Below are 16950 nucleotides of genomic sequence, written 5' to 3'. Positions count from 1 at the left end.
GCGGCTTCCCGCTAGAAAGCAGGGTCCCCGGCCTCCTCGTCAAGGTGGGCCCAGGGAAGGCCTCTGGCCACAAGGGAAGGTCCTGGGCCACATGGGACACAGTGGCGTCCAGGCTTCAGAAGCACCATCACAGAGGGCAGACGGTGACCCCCCGGGCCGGGAAGGCTGTGGGGGTCTGCTGGGGGGCCTGGCGGAGGGGGAGCTGGGGCCACGTCCCACAAGCCCCGCCCCTGCTTGAAAGGCCACCAGGACTGTTCACACGCATGGTAACCGACTTCACAGACCCTCAGATTCCATCACCCAGATGGTAATTTGGTGATAAATTTATTTATTCAGGCTTTATTTCAACAAATATTTCCTAGCACCTTTGGCTTAAGTAGAGCAGGATCGCCGGATTGGCTTTACCACTTGGATGACCTGACATCTCTGCCTGCCTCAGTTTCCCGCCCGCAGCGTGCAGGGTGCGGCTCGGACGGACGACGAAATGGGTGAGTACACGTCAATTTCTCAGACCTGCGCCGCCAGGGGTTGTTACAGCTTCAGAGGGAAACTGAGGCGAAAGCCTAGCGCTTGTCTCGGCCCCTGGCGGGACCCGCGGCAGGACAGGTGCCCAGGAGCCCCTTCGACGTGGCCACACACAATTTTTGGCTGAATGTACAGTGGCCGAGGGTCAAGGTCAACACTTAGCAAAACCAAATACGACCTCTGTGCTGGTCAGCTTGGGCGGCCGTAACAGGAAGCCCGGATCCGGTGTCTCAAACAGCGGCACTGTTCCTCACGGGCCTGAAGGCTGGACGGCCCACAAGGCGGTGCTGGTGGGGGTCGCCGACGCCCTCTCCTCCCCGAGGGGCCCCTCTGTGCCCGTCTGCGTCCTGATCTCTCCTTCCCACACGGACGCTGTTGGGCTGGGCAGGGCTCACACCAGTGATCTCATCTGATTTAATCACCTCTTTAAAGACCATACCTCCAAATACAGCCACGTTCTTCGGTGCAGGGGTCAGGGTTTCGACATGTGCCCTCGGCACACAGATCTAGGGGAGACCCGGGATCCCCTCAAGTCCTGCCCGCAGGGCTGTCGTTCAACATTACTTCGTCTGCGCAGGCCCGCTCCTGAGCCCCGCCACCCCGGTCTTGCCGCACGGTGCTGCCTTGGCGGGGCTGGGTGGCCCTGGGGTGACATGTTGCTTCGGACGGGCACTGGCCCCTTGCCCCTTGCTGCTCCCCAGCTGCCGCAGCCTTCCTGGCGCCCGACAACGGGCGGATCTTTGCAGGGGCTCCGGGATGCCAGGAACACGGAGGAAGGGAGCGCTCGAGATTCGGCCTTCCCAGGCTGGACGCCAACGTGGGACCTCTGTGTGCCCCTAAATGCCAGCGTCTGTGGGGGCGCCCCGTGACTTCATGCCTGCTCCCCGAGAACACCACGAGGGAGGCACCACCGCCTCCTCCCACTTCGGGGATGAGAAGCACTGGGGCCCCGAGAAGTTGGGTGACACGGCCCCCCGTCACGGCGACGGGCAGAGTCAGAGTCACGCCCAGACGTGCGGCTCTGGGCTGAGCCCGTCGCTCCGCGCCTTGTTGCCCACGGTGCCGCCAGCCATTTGCGGGTCAGGCCGTGGCAGGCTGGGCCCGGCCCTCTCCGCGCGCCCATTCGTGGGAGCTTGTGGAGCCGGCCTGCGGCTGGGCACGGAGCGCTGGGCAGACAGCCGCCGGCCTCCCTCACGTCTGCCGGCCAGGCCCAGGGACATGAGCTGTTCGGGGGCTGCTTCGGGATTACAGGAATGTCAGGAAAAGCCATCTAGCCTCCAGACTCTGTGCAGCAGACGCTGATGGATTCCCCACTTGCCTCTGGAAGGCGGAGGGTACATCTGGCTCTGGCCAGGCAGGCTCCGCTCCGTCTGCGCATCTCTGATTGGGGTGATAACTGTTTCCCTCGAGACCGGCCGGAGGGGCCTGTCCACGCTCCAGGGTGTGAGGCCAGCACTCAGGGACAGTCCCCAGAGTCCCATCATGGCGCCTGGCCGAGGCTGAGCCACTTCTCTGAGTGGGAGGGTGGATGCTCTGGCACAGATTTGGGATCAAAGCACCTGGAAACACTTTCTCAGTCCGTCCTGCCGTGTGCACGGCTGGTGTGAGGCTGGACTTTAAAACTCCAGGATCGCCAAGTAAATACTGGGTCGGCTACTAGGCTTCATTAGCATTCCTGGAGAAATCCCAAATCCCCACCTCTGCCCCCACTCCCTCCGGGGTCGGTCGCATCCCCTCCCCCGTCCCCGAGCACATGTCCCCTCTCCTTGGCCCCAGACGGCACAGGTACACCCGGTGGCCGGAACGGGAGCTGGACGCTGCTAGGCCGTGGCTTCCTTGGCAGGTCTGAGCTGCCCAGCCACGCGGGGTCACAGCTCTGGGGCTGCTGAGAGGAGCCTGGCTCCTCGGGCCAAGCGAGCACCGTGGCCCCTGGGTGCTTGGCTGACCCCGTGACTCGGAGCGTCGGGGCCAGCCCCAGGCAGCACTCACACCACGTCCTGACGGCACTAATGGCCACTCGGGGCCAGCAGGTCCCAGAGAAGAGTAGACAGAGCCTGTCCCTGGAGCTGGGGCAGCCGCGTCCCCGAGGCCCACAGGCGGACAGGGAGCCAACCCCATCTGCAGCCCCAGGCTGGGGCCTGCCGGCTAGGCCCAACGTCATGGTGTCAGGGAGGGGGAGCTATTCCTGGCGAAGGGGTACAACTTGCCTAAAGCTGCGCAGAGAGGCGGGTCAGGACCCGACCTCACCTCTGACTCTTGGTCCCTGTGGGAGCCGAGCCCCCCAGGACCCAGGGAAAGCCATACGTTAGGTCAGCGTTTGCCCCGAAGACGCAGACGCTGCAGTCTGGGAGGCTGGGCGTGGGGACCCTGGGCGGCCGGCGAGCGCAGTGGGCCCAGGACCAGGGCTGAGGCAAGGGTCTCATACTGCAGGTGGGTCCCAGGTTGCTGTGAGCTGTGCACTGGGTGGGGGAAGGAGCCCCGTGTGAGGGACCCCTCCCCCAAGTCAAACAGAACCTAACACGTTTGGGGTGGATGGACTCACAGGAGATGGAGGTGGCCGCTGACTGTCCAGGGCAGGCGTGGTGGGGTTGGGAGCAGGCTGGAGAGCAGAGGGGACAACCAGGGCCAGGTGTGGGGGCGGAGGGGAGGGGGCAAAGCGCCTTCTTGCTGTTCACCCGGCTCAGGATGAGAAGCGACCGGAGTGTGCGCGAGCTAGCGGGGCCAACAGCAGAGAGGGGGCAGCAAATGAGGGACCCAAGGAGGGGGTATTGGGGCGTCTGGGATGGGGCGAGGGTGCTCAGTGGCCCCAGGCGGGCCCTTGCTGTCCTCACCAGCTGTTCTGAGATTCTCTAGGGCCATCAGCTGCAAGATGGGGGTGGGGGGCATTCAGGGCCAGAGGCTCCCTGGGGAGGGGGTGAGGAGGTGAGGACAGTAGCCGGGGGGGACCGGGCCTGACAGAGAGGGAAGGGCCAGCAAGAGGGGCTGACGGCAGAGTCTCAAGGGGCCCCTCTGGGGAAACGGGGGCAAGTTAGATGCTGGGGGTGGGGGCGAATTCCAGGCCAGAGAAGGTTCCCAGGGCACTGACCATCCCCCAGCGCCTGCGAGCTTTCAGAAGGGTTTTTCTGAGGTTCTCATGCTCCAGGCTTTCCCAATTCCGTGAGATGTAGATAGGAAGTTGTGGTTTGCAGACACTGTCCTGCTAGATGGTGGACATTCCAGCCCTGCAGGCTTCATGGGATTATTCTCAAATGGCTCCAGGGATTTGGACGGACAGGCCAGCTGTGGGAACTCTCTCCCAGATCCAGTCTGTCCTCATTCTGAGGGGCTGTGAGGCCCAGGAAGGTCAGTGGGTGGCAACGGAGTTAGTAAAAAGCCTGGATCCAGGCCTCTGAGGAGTCTGGGTTCCAGACCTCGACCTCCGGAAACTTCCTATATTCAGAAAACGTGCACCTTTCTCTGCAGCCTGGAGCATGAGGCCCTGGACTGGGGTGGGCGCTCGAGACAGAGACAGAGGGAGGAAGGGGACAGACACACAGAGATACTGAGGATGAGAGCATGGGGCGACCCCAGATCCCATTTGTCGCCCCCACACTGGCCATTTGCCTCTGAAATCCAGAAGCAGTCTTGCGGTTGGAGCCCAAGGAGCCCCCAACACGTGGAGGCGGGTGCCCACCTCCAAGGGGTCTGAAGAGGCTCCGAAGACCACCACCCGTGTCCAGCTGGGCACTCGGCAAGCCTCCACACACCTTGGCTTGACTTGCTGCGTATTCGATATTCCACACTTGACACAAACTCCATTCGTTGTGAAATCACCCCAGCATCCCATCCATGTCCTCAGGTGCTATTTGGGGCTCTGACTCTAAGCCCCTCTGGAAATATTTGCCCAGACATGACTATGCGGTGTAGAAAGTTCCCACTGAGAAGCACTCGGATTACGGCCCCACCTCCCTCGCGGTGCCCACAGCTTCGGGAAGCCCCAGTACCCTCCAGCAGGAAGCGGGCCCACAGGGCAGGCCGGCAAACCGCATCCGCCTCAGGCACTCTGCCCGCGGACCGCAGGCCCCACTTCCATCCCCGGAGACTTTGTTCACCACCCACCGAACTAGATGTTCCCAGATTTTGAGCTGGTGTTAGGATGTAACTTTGTTATGTGCCTCTGGTGATAAGCACCTTCCCCAGCACATTCCCAGCAATTAACGAAACTCAGAGAAGGGGACGTTTCACGGAACTGTAGGTGGGTTATTCTCAAAAATGCATCTGTGTCCTCATCCTTCGGCGTTCAGTAACTCTGTGCCGATGATCTTCTGTGCCGTCCGACACAGTCTCGATTGGTTGTGTGAAAACCAAGCTCTGAGCGAATCCCTGGGATACAAGCAACGTGGCTAATGGCCCACCGAGCGCATAGTGCCTGCAGCTCAGCCCCCGCCCACCCCTGCTTCCGGCTCAGCCAGAGGAGGGGACAGAGGGCCACGCCGGCCACAGACTGTCCCCCAGAACAAAGGGAGAAAGGAGGAAAGAGAAGGAGAGGATTTTTAAAATCATGAAACGATCATGTTCCAGTTCATAGCAATACATTTTAAAAGCTAGATTACATGGGTGATTTTCTCGGGAAATACATTTTCCAAGTACAAAGCGACTCAGGTAGAAATAGGAGATCTAATTAGTCCAATGGCCCGGGAGCAGGAAAAAAACAGCCAAAGGTTTATCCTTAAAGAGGCCCCACGCACAGGCAGTTTTGTGGTAAATCCACGAACTTTAAGGAATAACCTGCACTTAGGAACGTGGGCTTGGGAGACCAGCTGCTGGGTTCAAATCCTGTCTTCACGTCTCACCAGCAGGGTGTGACCTCGGGCGGGTGACTCACACGCTCCGTGCCTCGGTTCCTCATCTGTCAAATGAATATGAAAACAGTACCTAATTCACAGGGTCGGTTTGTAGGTTTAGACTTGACTCACATGAAATAGATACAACTGTTTGCTTAGAAAGAACTGGATACACTTGAATTGTTACCAAGAGTTACTTGCTCCCAAGCACAGGAAGACAAAAGCGTCACAATTCAGTCCATATAGTTAGTCAAAAACCAGTGGTGGGGATCACACACACACGCACACTGATAGGGACGTATTACTTATATTAGGGACACATGATTTATAGTAGGTGCACAACACCCTAAATAAAAGCACCAACAAACAGAATCCAATACATCAGGGGCAAGTTCATCTCAGGAATGCAACATGAGTCAACGTCACAAAATCCGTTAGTACGATGCATTACATTAAGAGATTAAAGAGGCAAATCCTTCATCATCTCAAAAGACGGTCAGTTCCCCAAAAACCATGTGGTAGAACTGAATATCCATTACGGAATTTCGAGCACATACAACCATGAGATCTTTAGGGAGCAAAGAATAGTGGGAAAAGTCCCCAACCCTAACACTCGTTGAACGAATACTAGAGTGGGGGTCAGCAAACTTGCGTGAAAGGTCACATAGCAAATCTTTGAGGATTTCACCGCCACTGTCGTGGCCTGGGGCCATTACAGTCTACGTAAATGACAGGAGTGGCTGCGGGCCGGCAGAACTTTATTTAGGAAAAGAGGCCATGTGGGCTGGAGTTGACCCCCGAGCCAAAGCTTGCAGACCCTGCACTGGAACCATTCACATTAAAGTCAGAAACAAGAGAAAGGGGCGCCTGGCAGCTCGGTCGGTTGAGTGTCTGGCCCTTGATTTTGGCTCAGGTCCTGATCTCAGGGTCGTGGGATCGAGCCCCACATCCGGCTCCGTGCTCAGCACAGTCTGCTTGTCCTTCTTCCTCTGCCTCCCCTCACTCGTGCTCTCTCTCTCTCTTCCTATCTCTGAAATAAATTAATAAGTAAATAAATAAAATCTTAAAAAAGAAAAGAAACAAAAGGAAGATGACTGATTTTATATCTGACTCCTAACAAATGGAATAATATAAGGAAATATATGATTTATAAATACTAAAGGCAGAGATAAACTACAATTAATTGCATACTGATAGGACTATTTGACTAGGAAAATCCAAACTGGAAAATCAATGGCAAACCATTAGAATTACAAGTGGCCAATTTTAAGGTCAATATATAAAAATAATAATATTCATTAAAACAACAATATATAATCATAACATTTATGGGGAAAAGTGTGCCATTTGGGACAGCAATAAAACCTAGGAGTAAACCAAGGATGAATAGATCTGACATAAAAGAAAACGAGAAAACTTCCCCAAAGTTCTATATAAGTTGAGAGACCCATTCCTGAGCAGGGCTCCGTGTCACGTCAACAGCAATGTTCCTAACTGTGCCCGTACACTCAGTGCAATCCCCGTAAGATTCCCAACAGGATAGGTCTGTTACCACTGCTTCTGACGTCATATGAAAGAGAAAATGTGCAGGACCAGCTGACAGGCATGTTTAAAAGGATGCAGAAGGGCTTGCTATAAAGCCATCCTAATGAATGAACAGTGGCCCGGGCAGAAATGGACAAGTCGGTCCGCAGGTCAGGACCCAAAGGCCAGAGACAGAACCAAACACTTGTGGGAACTTAACAGATGATGACGGGAGCGTTTCATGCCAGGGGGGACAGGATCCCTTGCTCAGGAACGATGCTGCGTCCTTCAGCTCTGCCTCTGGCAAGGACGACGTCACAGCCCACCAGCCTCCGTGCCCTCGCCGGCTCTGCCTTCCACGGAGCCCAGCGATGCGTGGGCCGCTCCCACCTTGGTGGTGTGTTTCTTACCACTTGGTTGAGCAACAGGAGCCTGGACCTTCCGAAAGGGGCAGAGAGGAGGCCAGGGAGCGGAGACACCCCCTGACTGAGGAGGGAAGCCCACAGGAGGGGACACACTGGAGGGTATGGGGTGGTCACCGGGATGCAGAGGACAGCATCAGTCACACCCTCTGGGCTGAGGGGGGCCAGCGAGGGCAGCAGTGGGCACAGCAGCGGGGACGAGCCCGAGTCCACAGCTCCCTGGGGGCTGGGGGGGCTGACGGAGCCCGGGGTTTAAGGACACCCCACCCCCTCCCAGGTTCTCCTGGGCTGGATCCACTCTCTGCAGGTCTGGAACTTGCTGGAAGAATTCACAACCGTGGCCAGATCTAGAGCTCCAAACCAAGAAGGCAGCGTCACGCGGACTTGTCACCCCGGGGCTCCGTGGGTGGGGTCCTCTGCAGCCGGCACGGATTCCTGCTCTGCGCTGCATTCCGAGGAGCCCCCAGACCCCACCATCTGTGTGTGTTTCCGTTGACGCTATCATCTGAGAAGGGCCAAGATGAGTCCTTGAACCAGGCCTTCCAAACATAAATAAGCAGCCTGTTTCAGTAAAACAAACTACGCACTTTTTGACATTTGCCAGTGTTTTGATTCCAGAAAGGCTGTGGGCCATTCCCACAGTCCTGGCCCCCCACCCGTGGCCCTGCCCCCCGCCTCCCACCCCCGCTCACACTCACACATCTTCCCACAGCCTCCGGGGACCCGGCTCGCGGAGGAGGGCAGATGCTTGCCAGGCTCACCCCCAGCAGAAAACCCACCCCTGAAGGCACAGACAAGGAGCCACAAATTAGGGACCCAGAGCATTTTAAAGGACATTCTGCATCACCTGCCTTGGGGCAGGCCAAGTTTTGTTTTCCTGAACTGTGGACCCCACTGGCCTCGTGGGAGCTAACTTTTGACTGTAAGTCTAGCTTCCCCTCAATCCTCGGAGAGGGTCGAGGCCCTTACACCCCATGCACAGGTCAGCCTGGGACCCCCGCACCAGGGAGCTTTCAGGCTCCAGGGTCCAGCATCCCCACGAGCGGCCCCCACCCTAGGGCTTCCACATCCCACACGACCTATTTGTGAGGAGATCGGTGGTTTCCCCTACAAGAGGCTGCAGGGATGTGTTCCGGGCAGCAGGACCAGAGTCAGGTACCCTGTGCACCCCCAGGGGAAAGGCTGTGGTTCTGCCTCAGGGGAGGTGGCCCACATGGTCATAGGGGCCACATAGCACTCTCACTGTGGACCCCTGGGACTCCCCAGCCTGGTCCTTCTGCAGGTCCTGGTCAGCCACCACCCGAGATGGTGGGTCCCACTGTGGGCAGGCCACGTGGGGAAGCTGGACCCACGTGCTGACCGCAGGAATCAGCATGCCTTCACGTCTTGGTCACTTGGTGGCCTGGGTCCCAAGAGCACTTGGGCTGTCCCTTGAGGGCAGGCAGCCCCCAGATGCTCCTGTTAAAAAATCCTTGTGGCTCATGGCCTAAGCGGAAGTCCCCTGCTTCTCACTCGAGGTGACTCACTTAGCAGTCAGCTCCCCTGTGCATTTCTGGGGACAAAAGCAGGACGTTGTGGCCAGGGCACTGTGACGAGCAAGGAGGTGGAGCTCTGCACTAGTCCAGAACCTTCTTGCACATGGATCTTGGTAATTCACTCTGCACACTGAAAAGCAGGGCACCCAGGGTGCGAGAACTGCGTGAACTGGGGTGTCTGTGCCCCCCAGGAGAACCACTCCTCAGCGTGCTTCTCGCCCCGTCCCTACCCACACCCACTTCCACCAACTGTCTCCCCAGCCCGTCTGCCGCCAACGTCTCCAGGTGAAGGGTTCGGATGGGTCTCAGCTGGCGTCCCCCTGCCTGCCCTCCCCAGGTTGTTTCTGCTGACCCAAGGTGGGTCCAGGTGGCCCTAAAGCTGCCCCTTACCCCCACTCCTTCCCTGGCTCTGGCAGGGCCTCCCCATGGAATCCCAGCTTCCAGAAGAATCTCTAGGTTCCTCTTCAGAGACTCTGGTCTCCACGTCCCCACCACCTCAGGGCTGGGATCTTCTGAGACCTGTGGGAGAGATGAGACCCCGGGACTCACACACCACACCTGCTGGACCCCAGGTCAAAGGGCTTCCTTCTCCTTCTCCCCCTCCGGGGTGGCTCCTGTGGCTCATCCTTGGGGGGGAGCTGGAGGGGCCTTGGGTGGGAGTTGCTCTCTGCTCTTAGGGCAGGAGAGACATGGCCTGGCCATGCGTGCTCCAGGTTTGCCCTTCCCCAGCCCCTTCCCTCTGCCCCGGGCTCCCATCCCTGCTGTCAAAGGCCTCTCTTGCCCTCTTGTGGCAAAGTCCCCTCCAGTGGACTCTGTTGTGTGTGTGTGTCGGGGTGGGGGGGGGGGGACGATGTGAGTGGTTCCGACTTCACACTGAGGCAGGAAACCTTAAGTATGATTCCTGTTGTGCAGGGGAAGAAGGAATTCGGTTATTTTTTTTTTTTTTTACAAAGATTTCTTTTTTCTCTGAATGAAAGACTCAAACCTCTCCTGGGTCATTCCTGTTAAGGAACATAATCCAGGGGTTAATCAGCAAATGCAGGAGGGGAGAGGGGACGGGAGGAAGGAGGGGAGGAAAAGGGAGGGGGGACAGGGGAGGGGAGAGGAGAGGAGGGAGGGGGAAGGGGGGTGGCCAGGTGGACACCTGCCAGGTGGCCAGGTGGCCAATTAAGACAAGGAGCCTGTGGTGGTTAATTTTATGTGTCAGCTTGCCGGGGCTAAGGGTGCCCACAGAGCTAGTAAAACATCCATTTCTGGGTGTGTCTGTGAAGAAGCTTCTGGAAGACAGTAGCATTCGAATTGGTAGACAGAATAAAGAAGATCACCCTTCCCAAGATGGGTGGGCCTCACCCAACCCACTGAGGGCCCAGATAGAACAAAAAGAAGGAAGAAGAGTGAATTCTCTCCCCCTTCTTGAGCTGGGACATCCGTCTTGTCCTGCACTCAGACAATGGAGCTCCTGGTTCTTGGGCCTTTGGACTTGGACTAACACCACCCGCTTTCCTGGGCCTCCAGCTTGCAGACAGAGATCATGGGGCCTCAGGCCTCCACATCCCACTGAGCCAATCCCTGTAATCCATCTCCTCATATATATCAATAGATGTTCTATTGTTCAGTTTCCCCGGAGAACCCTGATCCTGATTTGAGCAAATCTGTTATAATAAAGGGCATTCTGAAACAACCAGGGCCCCATGCATGTGGACAGTGTACTTGATGATGTTATAGCATAATTAGTACATTTTTAGGTGAATTAATGATATTGTGGCTGTGTGAGAAAATGTCCTATTTCTCAGATACATATGGAAATATTTCAAATAGAACAAGTCGATGTCATTGTCAAAGTCATTTACTCTAAAACAGTACAGGCAACACAAGAAGAACAGGATGGATGCAGTAAGCGTGGTAGGAGGTGCCAGCGTTGACTCTGGGGGCGGCAGACGGGCCCCCACTTCATGCTTTCTGTTTCTGGGACTGAAAACTCATGATACACACTCTTAGGAATATGTTTTGGGATGGCTTTACTAAGAGACATAAAAGACCAAGAATCCAGCCCCAGGCACGAGGGCTGTAGGGTAGGTCCGGAGGACGAAGGGTACGTGCTGCCGGCCCCTCCTGGAGGAGAGCAGGACCTGGAGGGGACGGTGTGCGCTCCGCATGCCGAGGGACAGCTGGCAAACACACCTGGTCTAGACACCTCCAGCTCAAAGTGGCTTGAACAATAAAGACACCAACTGCATGCGAGAAGAAGCCTGGAGACCCGGTGGTCCCAGGACAGGGGCCGGGGTGTGGACGTTTCCAGCACTCCGTCTTCCCTCACTGCCCTCCTCGGGGTCCCTTCACTGCTGGGCACAGGCTGAGGCCCGCCCTCCCCCTGGGAAGGCGAGGGTGCCCTTCAAGCCAGGAACTAGGAAGACTCCAGTCACCCAAACGGTCCCCCTAGGGCAGGAGCCCCCAGGAGTCAAGCACCTCTAACAGAGCCAGTGCCCCGTGCGGGGAGCTCCTGGGGCGGGGGGGCGGTGCTGGGGAAGGAAGCGGTGGCAGTGAGGGGCAGGGAAGCAAGGCCCCCCCCACTGGACTGAGCTTCCTGAGGGGACCCCTGCCGCCTCTGCCGCAGAACCTGGCACGGGGAGGGAGGAGCAGACCTGGGCTGCCCAGGAGTGGGGCACAGGACCCGCTCACCCGCTGACCCCAAGTCCCAGCTCCTCCACATTCAGCTCCCACCCCATCCCCTCCAATGTCCTGTGCCCCTCGGGCACAGGGGGCGCCCTCGCACTGCGGTCTTCCACAGTGACACCCCCTCCCCCCCGTAGGAGACACCTTGTCTTCTCGGAAATCCCCGGGCCTGGCGGGTCTGCGGCTCGCGTGCCACACCTGGCCAGCTGTGCGGGCCTCGGGTCAGTCCTGCGGCTTGCCCGCCCCAAAGGCCGAGGGCTGCCCGCGGGCCGCGGAGCGGAGGCTGAGACCCGCGCCACGCCGCAGCTGGCAAAGCCCACCTGGGCCTGCGCTCCACTCGGCGCGGCCCCGGCCCCCAGGCCAGCCCCGCCCCCGACCCTCTGGCTCCTCCCACAGGCCCGGCCCCGCCCCACTCCACACGGCCCCCCCAGGCCCCGCCCCCGGTCCTCTGGCTCCACCCACAGGCCCGGCCCTACCCCCACCCCCCCGCGCAGCCCCACAGGCCCCGCCCCCGGCCCAGCCCCGCCCCCGGCCCTCCGGCTTCGCCTACAGACCCGGCCCCGCCTCACCGCGTGCAGCCCACAGGCCCCGCCCACAGGCCCGACCCCGCCCCACTCCCCCACGGCCCACAAGGTCCCGCCCACAGGTCCCGCCCCGGCCCTCTGGCTCCGCCCCAGGCCAGCCCCGCCCCCAGGCCCGGCACCTGCCCGGCCTCCACCCGACGCGGCTCACAAGAGAGGACGTCCGCGCTCCGGACGCGCCTGCCAGCATCTTCGGCCTGGTAGACGCCCAGCCTCGGAATGACGCAAGACGCATGCGTGGCGTTGCCGTGGCTTCAGGAGACTCGTTCGGGGGGGGGGGCGGGCGCTTCCGGGGCGGAGCGCGGTCGCCGGAAGTGCGTGGCCGCCCAGGGCCATGGCGGCGCTCGGCGTCGTCTTCCTGGTGCTGATCCAAGCGGCGTCCTGGCCGCCGGCCTCGGCCTCGGGCGAGGAGTTCTGGCCCGGCCAGTCGGCGGCCGACATCCTGTCGGGGGCGGCGTCCCGCAGACGGTAAAAGGGCGTCCGCGCCTTGGGCGGGGCTCCCGCGGGGGCCACCTGTGGTCGGGGGACCGGGATCCGGCGATCTGGCCCGGGGACCGCGGGCCGGGGACCGCGGGCCGGGGACGGGGCGGAGCCTCCGTCGCCCGCACGCCCTTACCCCCGCCGGCGTTCCGGCCTGCGCCGCGAGCAGGGCTCACCCTGGGCTGCTGCGGCCTCCCGGAGCCCCCAGGAAGGGCTGGCTGTGGGGTCAGCCTGGAGGGGCAGGCCCGGGGGCCGCTGTTAGACGACGCGGGGCCTTGCCCTGGCTCGGAGATGGTCCTTGGAGAGCTCAGCCTTGTCCGTCTGCACGGGGTCTTTCCGGCTGCATGCGGCTGGGGGACGTTCCCTAGACGGGCCTCAGGGGCGGGAATCAGGTGTCTGCCGTGCGGCCGTTCCTGAGCGTTTGGCACAGAACAGACCCCGCACTAAGCGCTGACGCGTAGGGATGGTACAGGGTCCCCTCCTGCGTGTGTCGGCGGTCTGGGGGAGATGGGGGGCCCAGGCGGTTTTGTGGAGGCCGTCTGACCTGTGATAGCACAGCGCGTTGAGTGCAGAAGCGGGTATGAAAAGAAGAGTTACAGAAACTACAAACATTGCCGTTCTTCTAACTATTTTTGTTTAGAAAAGTATACTTATTTTTCATTTAAAAAATATTCAGAGTAACGACGTAATGGCCTCTTATTGGTATTTTAAGTGAATTAATACATGCATTTTAAAGTTGTTATTTTAACTTCTAACGCGGGAATTATGGATGCAACCCACATAGACAACAGTCTTACAGGGTCTTCGGTAGTTGTTAAGAGTGTAAGGGTGTGGGGAGACGGAAACGTTTGAGCACGTTGGAAGGCTGATTCTCAGGCTCTCGTGGCTGGGACTCTGCCGGTCTCGGTGGATGGTTGCTAGTCATCCAGCAGGTGCTCAGATGTGTGCTCGGCCTCCTCATGGGCTTGGTGAGTGATGGGCTGTATAGAAACGGGCTGGCAGCTGCCTCCTCTTTGCCCCTGGAGAGCCCAGAGTCTGCACCGTAAGCATCGGGGCGCCTCTGTGCTGCAGCCCCGCTGTCCCGCCCCTCCCCGCCAGGTACCTCCTGTATGACGTCAACCCCCCAGAGGGCTTCAACCTCCGCAGGGACGTCTACATCCGCGTCGCCTCCCTCCTGAAGACGCTGCTTAAGGCTGAGGAGTGGGTGCTGGTGCTTCCTCCGTGGGGCCGCCTCTATCACTGGCAGAGCCCTGACGTTCACCAGGTCCGGATTCCCTGGGCCGACTTCTTTGACCTTCCGAGTCTCAACAGAAACATCCCGGTCATAGAGTACGAGCAGTTCATTGCAGGTGAGGCAGCGGTCGCGGCTGTGTCAGCCCTGCCGTGGTGACACTTGATCTGCGTGGGGGCCCCGCTTGTTTCCCACCTCCAGCTCCCAGTGATCTGAATTGTGTGAGCCGCGGGCCCCCTTTGCCTCTGAAATCTGGGGCAGCTGGTGAGCCGGCGGAGGGTGCTCGCGGCTGTGGTGGGAAGGCCGCTGGCGGAGGCCGGGCCTGCTCCCAGCAGGATGTGCTCTTGTGCAGAGAAGGCCCCACGTCTCCGAGGGAAGGCACCCTGCCCTTGGCGTCGACCTCACGATGCCTCACTCAGTGCTGACCAAGACTCGTCATAGTGCATCCTGTTCCACTCGGTCCTGCTCCGTCTATTTAATTTTTTTAAAGAGAGAGAAGTTGAAGATTTTCTTAGGACAAGGGTGTTCAGAGTTCAGCATTGCTTTCTTTAGAAGACATAAGCTTAAAAGGCAGTGACACGTTTTTGCTGCCCCATCAGCCTGGAAGAGGGAGGCGCCGACGCGATGCTGAGCTCCGGCCGCGTGCGGACCCGCAGAGCTCAGGACTGCAGCTGCCACGTCTTCATTTTTCATGTTCTGCTCTCGCTGCGCCTTAGTCCCTGTCACTTTGGGACGTTTCTGTGGCGGGGTCAGTCCTGTGAACGCTGCGGGATGGAACGATATAGGTATCTCCTGGTATTTTCGTCTATGGGGAAGAAGCAAACTCTGAGACCTGTAAAAAGCAGTCTTGGAATACATCCTTCTGTGACCCAAGACGAGAGATGTCGCTGGGTGCTTAGTCTGGGAATCAGCCTCAGCCTTGGTCTGAACCACGGGTCATGGAGCCTCCCAGAGAAACTGCCCTTCACCTCCGTGCAGGGCTGTGGCCAGCAGGTTTCCTGACAGGCAGACACAAGGACAGGACTGAGCCTCAGCCATGTGAGGTGGTGCTCAGTGGGGGACACTGGGTGCGCTGGGTGGGGAGGCTGGTCCTCTCCTCCTGCTCTTGAAGCCTCAAGCCTGTAGCCACCAGCGGGGCAGCGGGGGCAGGAAGATGGGGCGTCCTGGGTGACGTGCTGCGGGGCAGGCGGGGCAGGCAGACCCGCGTGGCCTTCACCTGCCCAGCCAGCCTCGACTTTGCTCAGCTGTCTCCCCTACGGGCGGAGAGGGAAGGGTGCCTGTCCTGGGACGGGCTTCCAGGACATGTGCAGCAGGGCGCCGGGCATCTCACCCTCCCTGCGAGAAGGGCTCTGGAGCTCTGGGACCAGGCCCCACCAGCAGTGCAGCCCCTGAACGGGGGGCGGGGGGGAATGTGGAAAAGACACCAGACTTGCACTTGATGCAGCTCTCTTGTGACTGGACTCTCTTGGAACGCATCTTCGTTAAGCACTGTGGACGTGGCCGGCAGGTTCTAGGTGGGGTGGGTGCAGTGGGTGGGACGGACACAGACTCTTGGTCTCCTGGAGCTCCTGTGGGGAGCGGGGAGGCAGAAACCAAGTGACAGAAGTACCCAGATGGGGAGGGGTGGCACGGAGAAAATGAGAGTGGGAAGGGGTACGGGCTGTTGGGGGTGGGAGGCTGTGGCCAGGAAGGCCCTGTGGCACCAGGAAGGTGCGGTTTGAATGGCCTCACAGGGGTCAGGGGTGAGCCCTGAAGGGAGCAGTGCCCACGAGGCTGGTCCATGCAGGGAAGGGGGCATGTGCTTGCGGGGCAGCGGGGAAGACAGAGCATGTGGGGCCTGTGGCTGTCGTGAGGATTGGGGGGGCCGAGGGCAGGGCAGCTGCTGGAAGAGGTGGGAGTGAGGAGCCCCTGGGAGCGGCAGGGCCCGGACAAGCTCCAGCACCCCCGGGCAGTCCGTCTCTGCCTTTCAGGACCTCGTGCCCTGATGCCACTCGTTCTGTCCTGTGCCTGCTTCCGTGAGCTCTCTGCGGTCCTGCAGGGAGGAGGGTGGCATTAAACGAAGTAATGGTCTCTCTGTGCCTGTGCATCAGCTTCTGGTTCTTGTCACACGGTCGTTCTTGGCCTCTTCCAGAATCCGGCGGGCCCTTCATCGACCAGGTTTATGTCCTGCAGAGTTACGCGGAAGGGTGGAAAGAGGGCACCTGGGAAGAGAAGGTGGACGAGCGGCCGTGCCTCGCCCCGCTGCTCTACTCCCCGGACAAGCACGAGTACTACAGGTGCGGCCGCAGGGGGGGCCTGGGGGGGGCGGCGGGGGCGCGGGCCGCGGTGCGTTTGCACGGGGTGGTCTGGTCGCCCAGACTGGTTGCCCTCAGAAGACCTCCCCGTGGAGGGGCTGTGGACAAAGCACCAGAATAATTGGGTTCTGGAAACCCTGTGCTCCGGGAGCCCGTGGGAGGGCCGCGGCCGTTTCCAGGGCCGTTACTGTGCGAGCGCGAGCGCGGAGCTCGTCTCTGTCCTGTCCGCCCGCTGCCCGGCTCTGCGCTCGCCGCTGCCCAGGGTCCCCAGAGCAGCTCCGCTGGTCCCCTCAGGTCAGAGGAGAGCGTGGCTTCTGTCCGAGTTGTCACCAGGACGTCACTAGCTGGCGGCACGGGCAGTCGGCTTGCCCTGAGAGAAGCGGCTGCCTTGTCACACGAGGCCGTGCCCTGTGCGTCCGCGTTTACTTGTTGCGCGTGCGGAACAGACTAATGGAGGCGCTGGGCTCTTGTTTTCCAGAGGATGGTTCTGGGGTTATGAAGAGACGAGAGCTTTGAACGTCTCCTGTTTGTCCGTTCAGGGATCAGCTTCCATCATGGCGCCTGTCCTGCTGCGAAACACGTCGGCGAGGTGAGTGCCCGGCCAGTGAAGGAGCGTGCGCGCGCATTTGTGTGCACGTGTGTGTGCGTGTGTGTGCATGTGCACGTGTGTGCACGTGTGTGCGCACGTGCTGGCCTGGCGTCGGAACCCTCCTTGCCGGGGCCCGTGTGGGGGGCACGGGAGAGGTAGACCTCGTCCCCACCCCACACCTGGGCCACGGTGAGGCGGGACTGGGAGAGAGCAGGAGGCCGCGTGCCCCTGGGGAGAGCCCGGGACGGGGACATGGGGACAGAGACCGAGGAG

The 16950-nt window shown here is 59.9% G+C and overlaps 1 protein-coding gene and 1 long non-coding RNA gene across 3 annotated transcripts in view; one reads left to right on the top strand and one right to left on the bottom strand.

Moving 5' to 3' along the window:
• Positions 1 to 6388: 6388 nt before the first annotated feature.
• LOC116624602 lies at positions 6389 to 12342 on the bottom strand. 2 transcript variants are annotated; one of them, XR_004297923.1, is made up of 4 exons: positions 12235 to 12342; positions 9220 to 9348; positions 8821 to 8959; positions 6389 to 7833 (listed from the first exon to the last, which is right to left on the bottom strand). It is a non-coding gene; the product is annotated as an uncharacterized LOC116624602 (long non-coding RNA). The 2 variants fall into 2 exon arrangements; XR_004297922.1 differs by lacking the exon at positions 8821 to 8959.
• A 54-nt stretch (positions 12343 to 12396) lies between these two features.
• The window catches only part of POFUT2 (protein O-fucosyltransferase 2), a 10125-nt gene continuing 5571 nt past the window's right edge, over positions 12397 to 16950 (top strand). The window contains exons 1-4 of the mRNA XM_032392669.1: positions 12397 to 12551; positions 13662 to 13912; positions 15926 to 16070; positions 16567 to 16677. Of these exons, the coding sequence (XP_032248560.1) occupies positions 12418 to 12551; positions 13662 to 13912; positions 15926 to 16070; positions 16567 to 16677 (641 nt within the window). The 5' untranslated portion in view covers positions 12397 to 12417. The remainder of the gene's footprint in view (positions 12552 to 13661; positions 13913 to 15925; positions 16071 to 16566; positions 16678 to 16950) is intronic.

Source organism: Phoca vitulina, unplaced genomic scaffold (assembly GCF_004348235.1).
Source record: "Phoca vitulina isolate PV1807 unplaced genomic scaffold, GSC_HSeal_1.0 scaffold68, whole genome shotgun sequence".
Lineage (NCBI taxonomy): Eukaryota > Metazoa > Chordata > Mammalia > Carnivora > Phocidae > Phoca > Phoca vitulina.
Note: the sequence above shows the minus strand (reverse complement) of the source record. Positions and strands in the feature narration are given on the sequence as shown.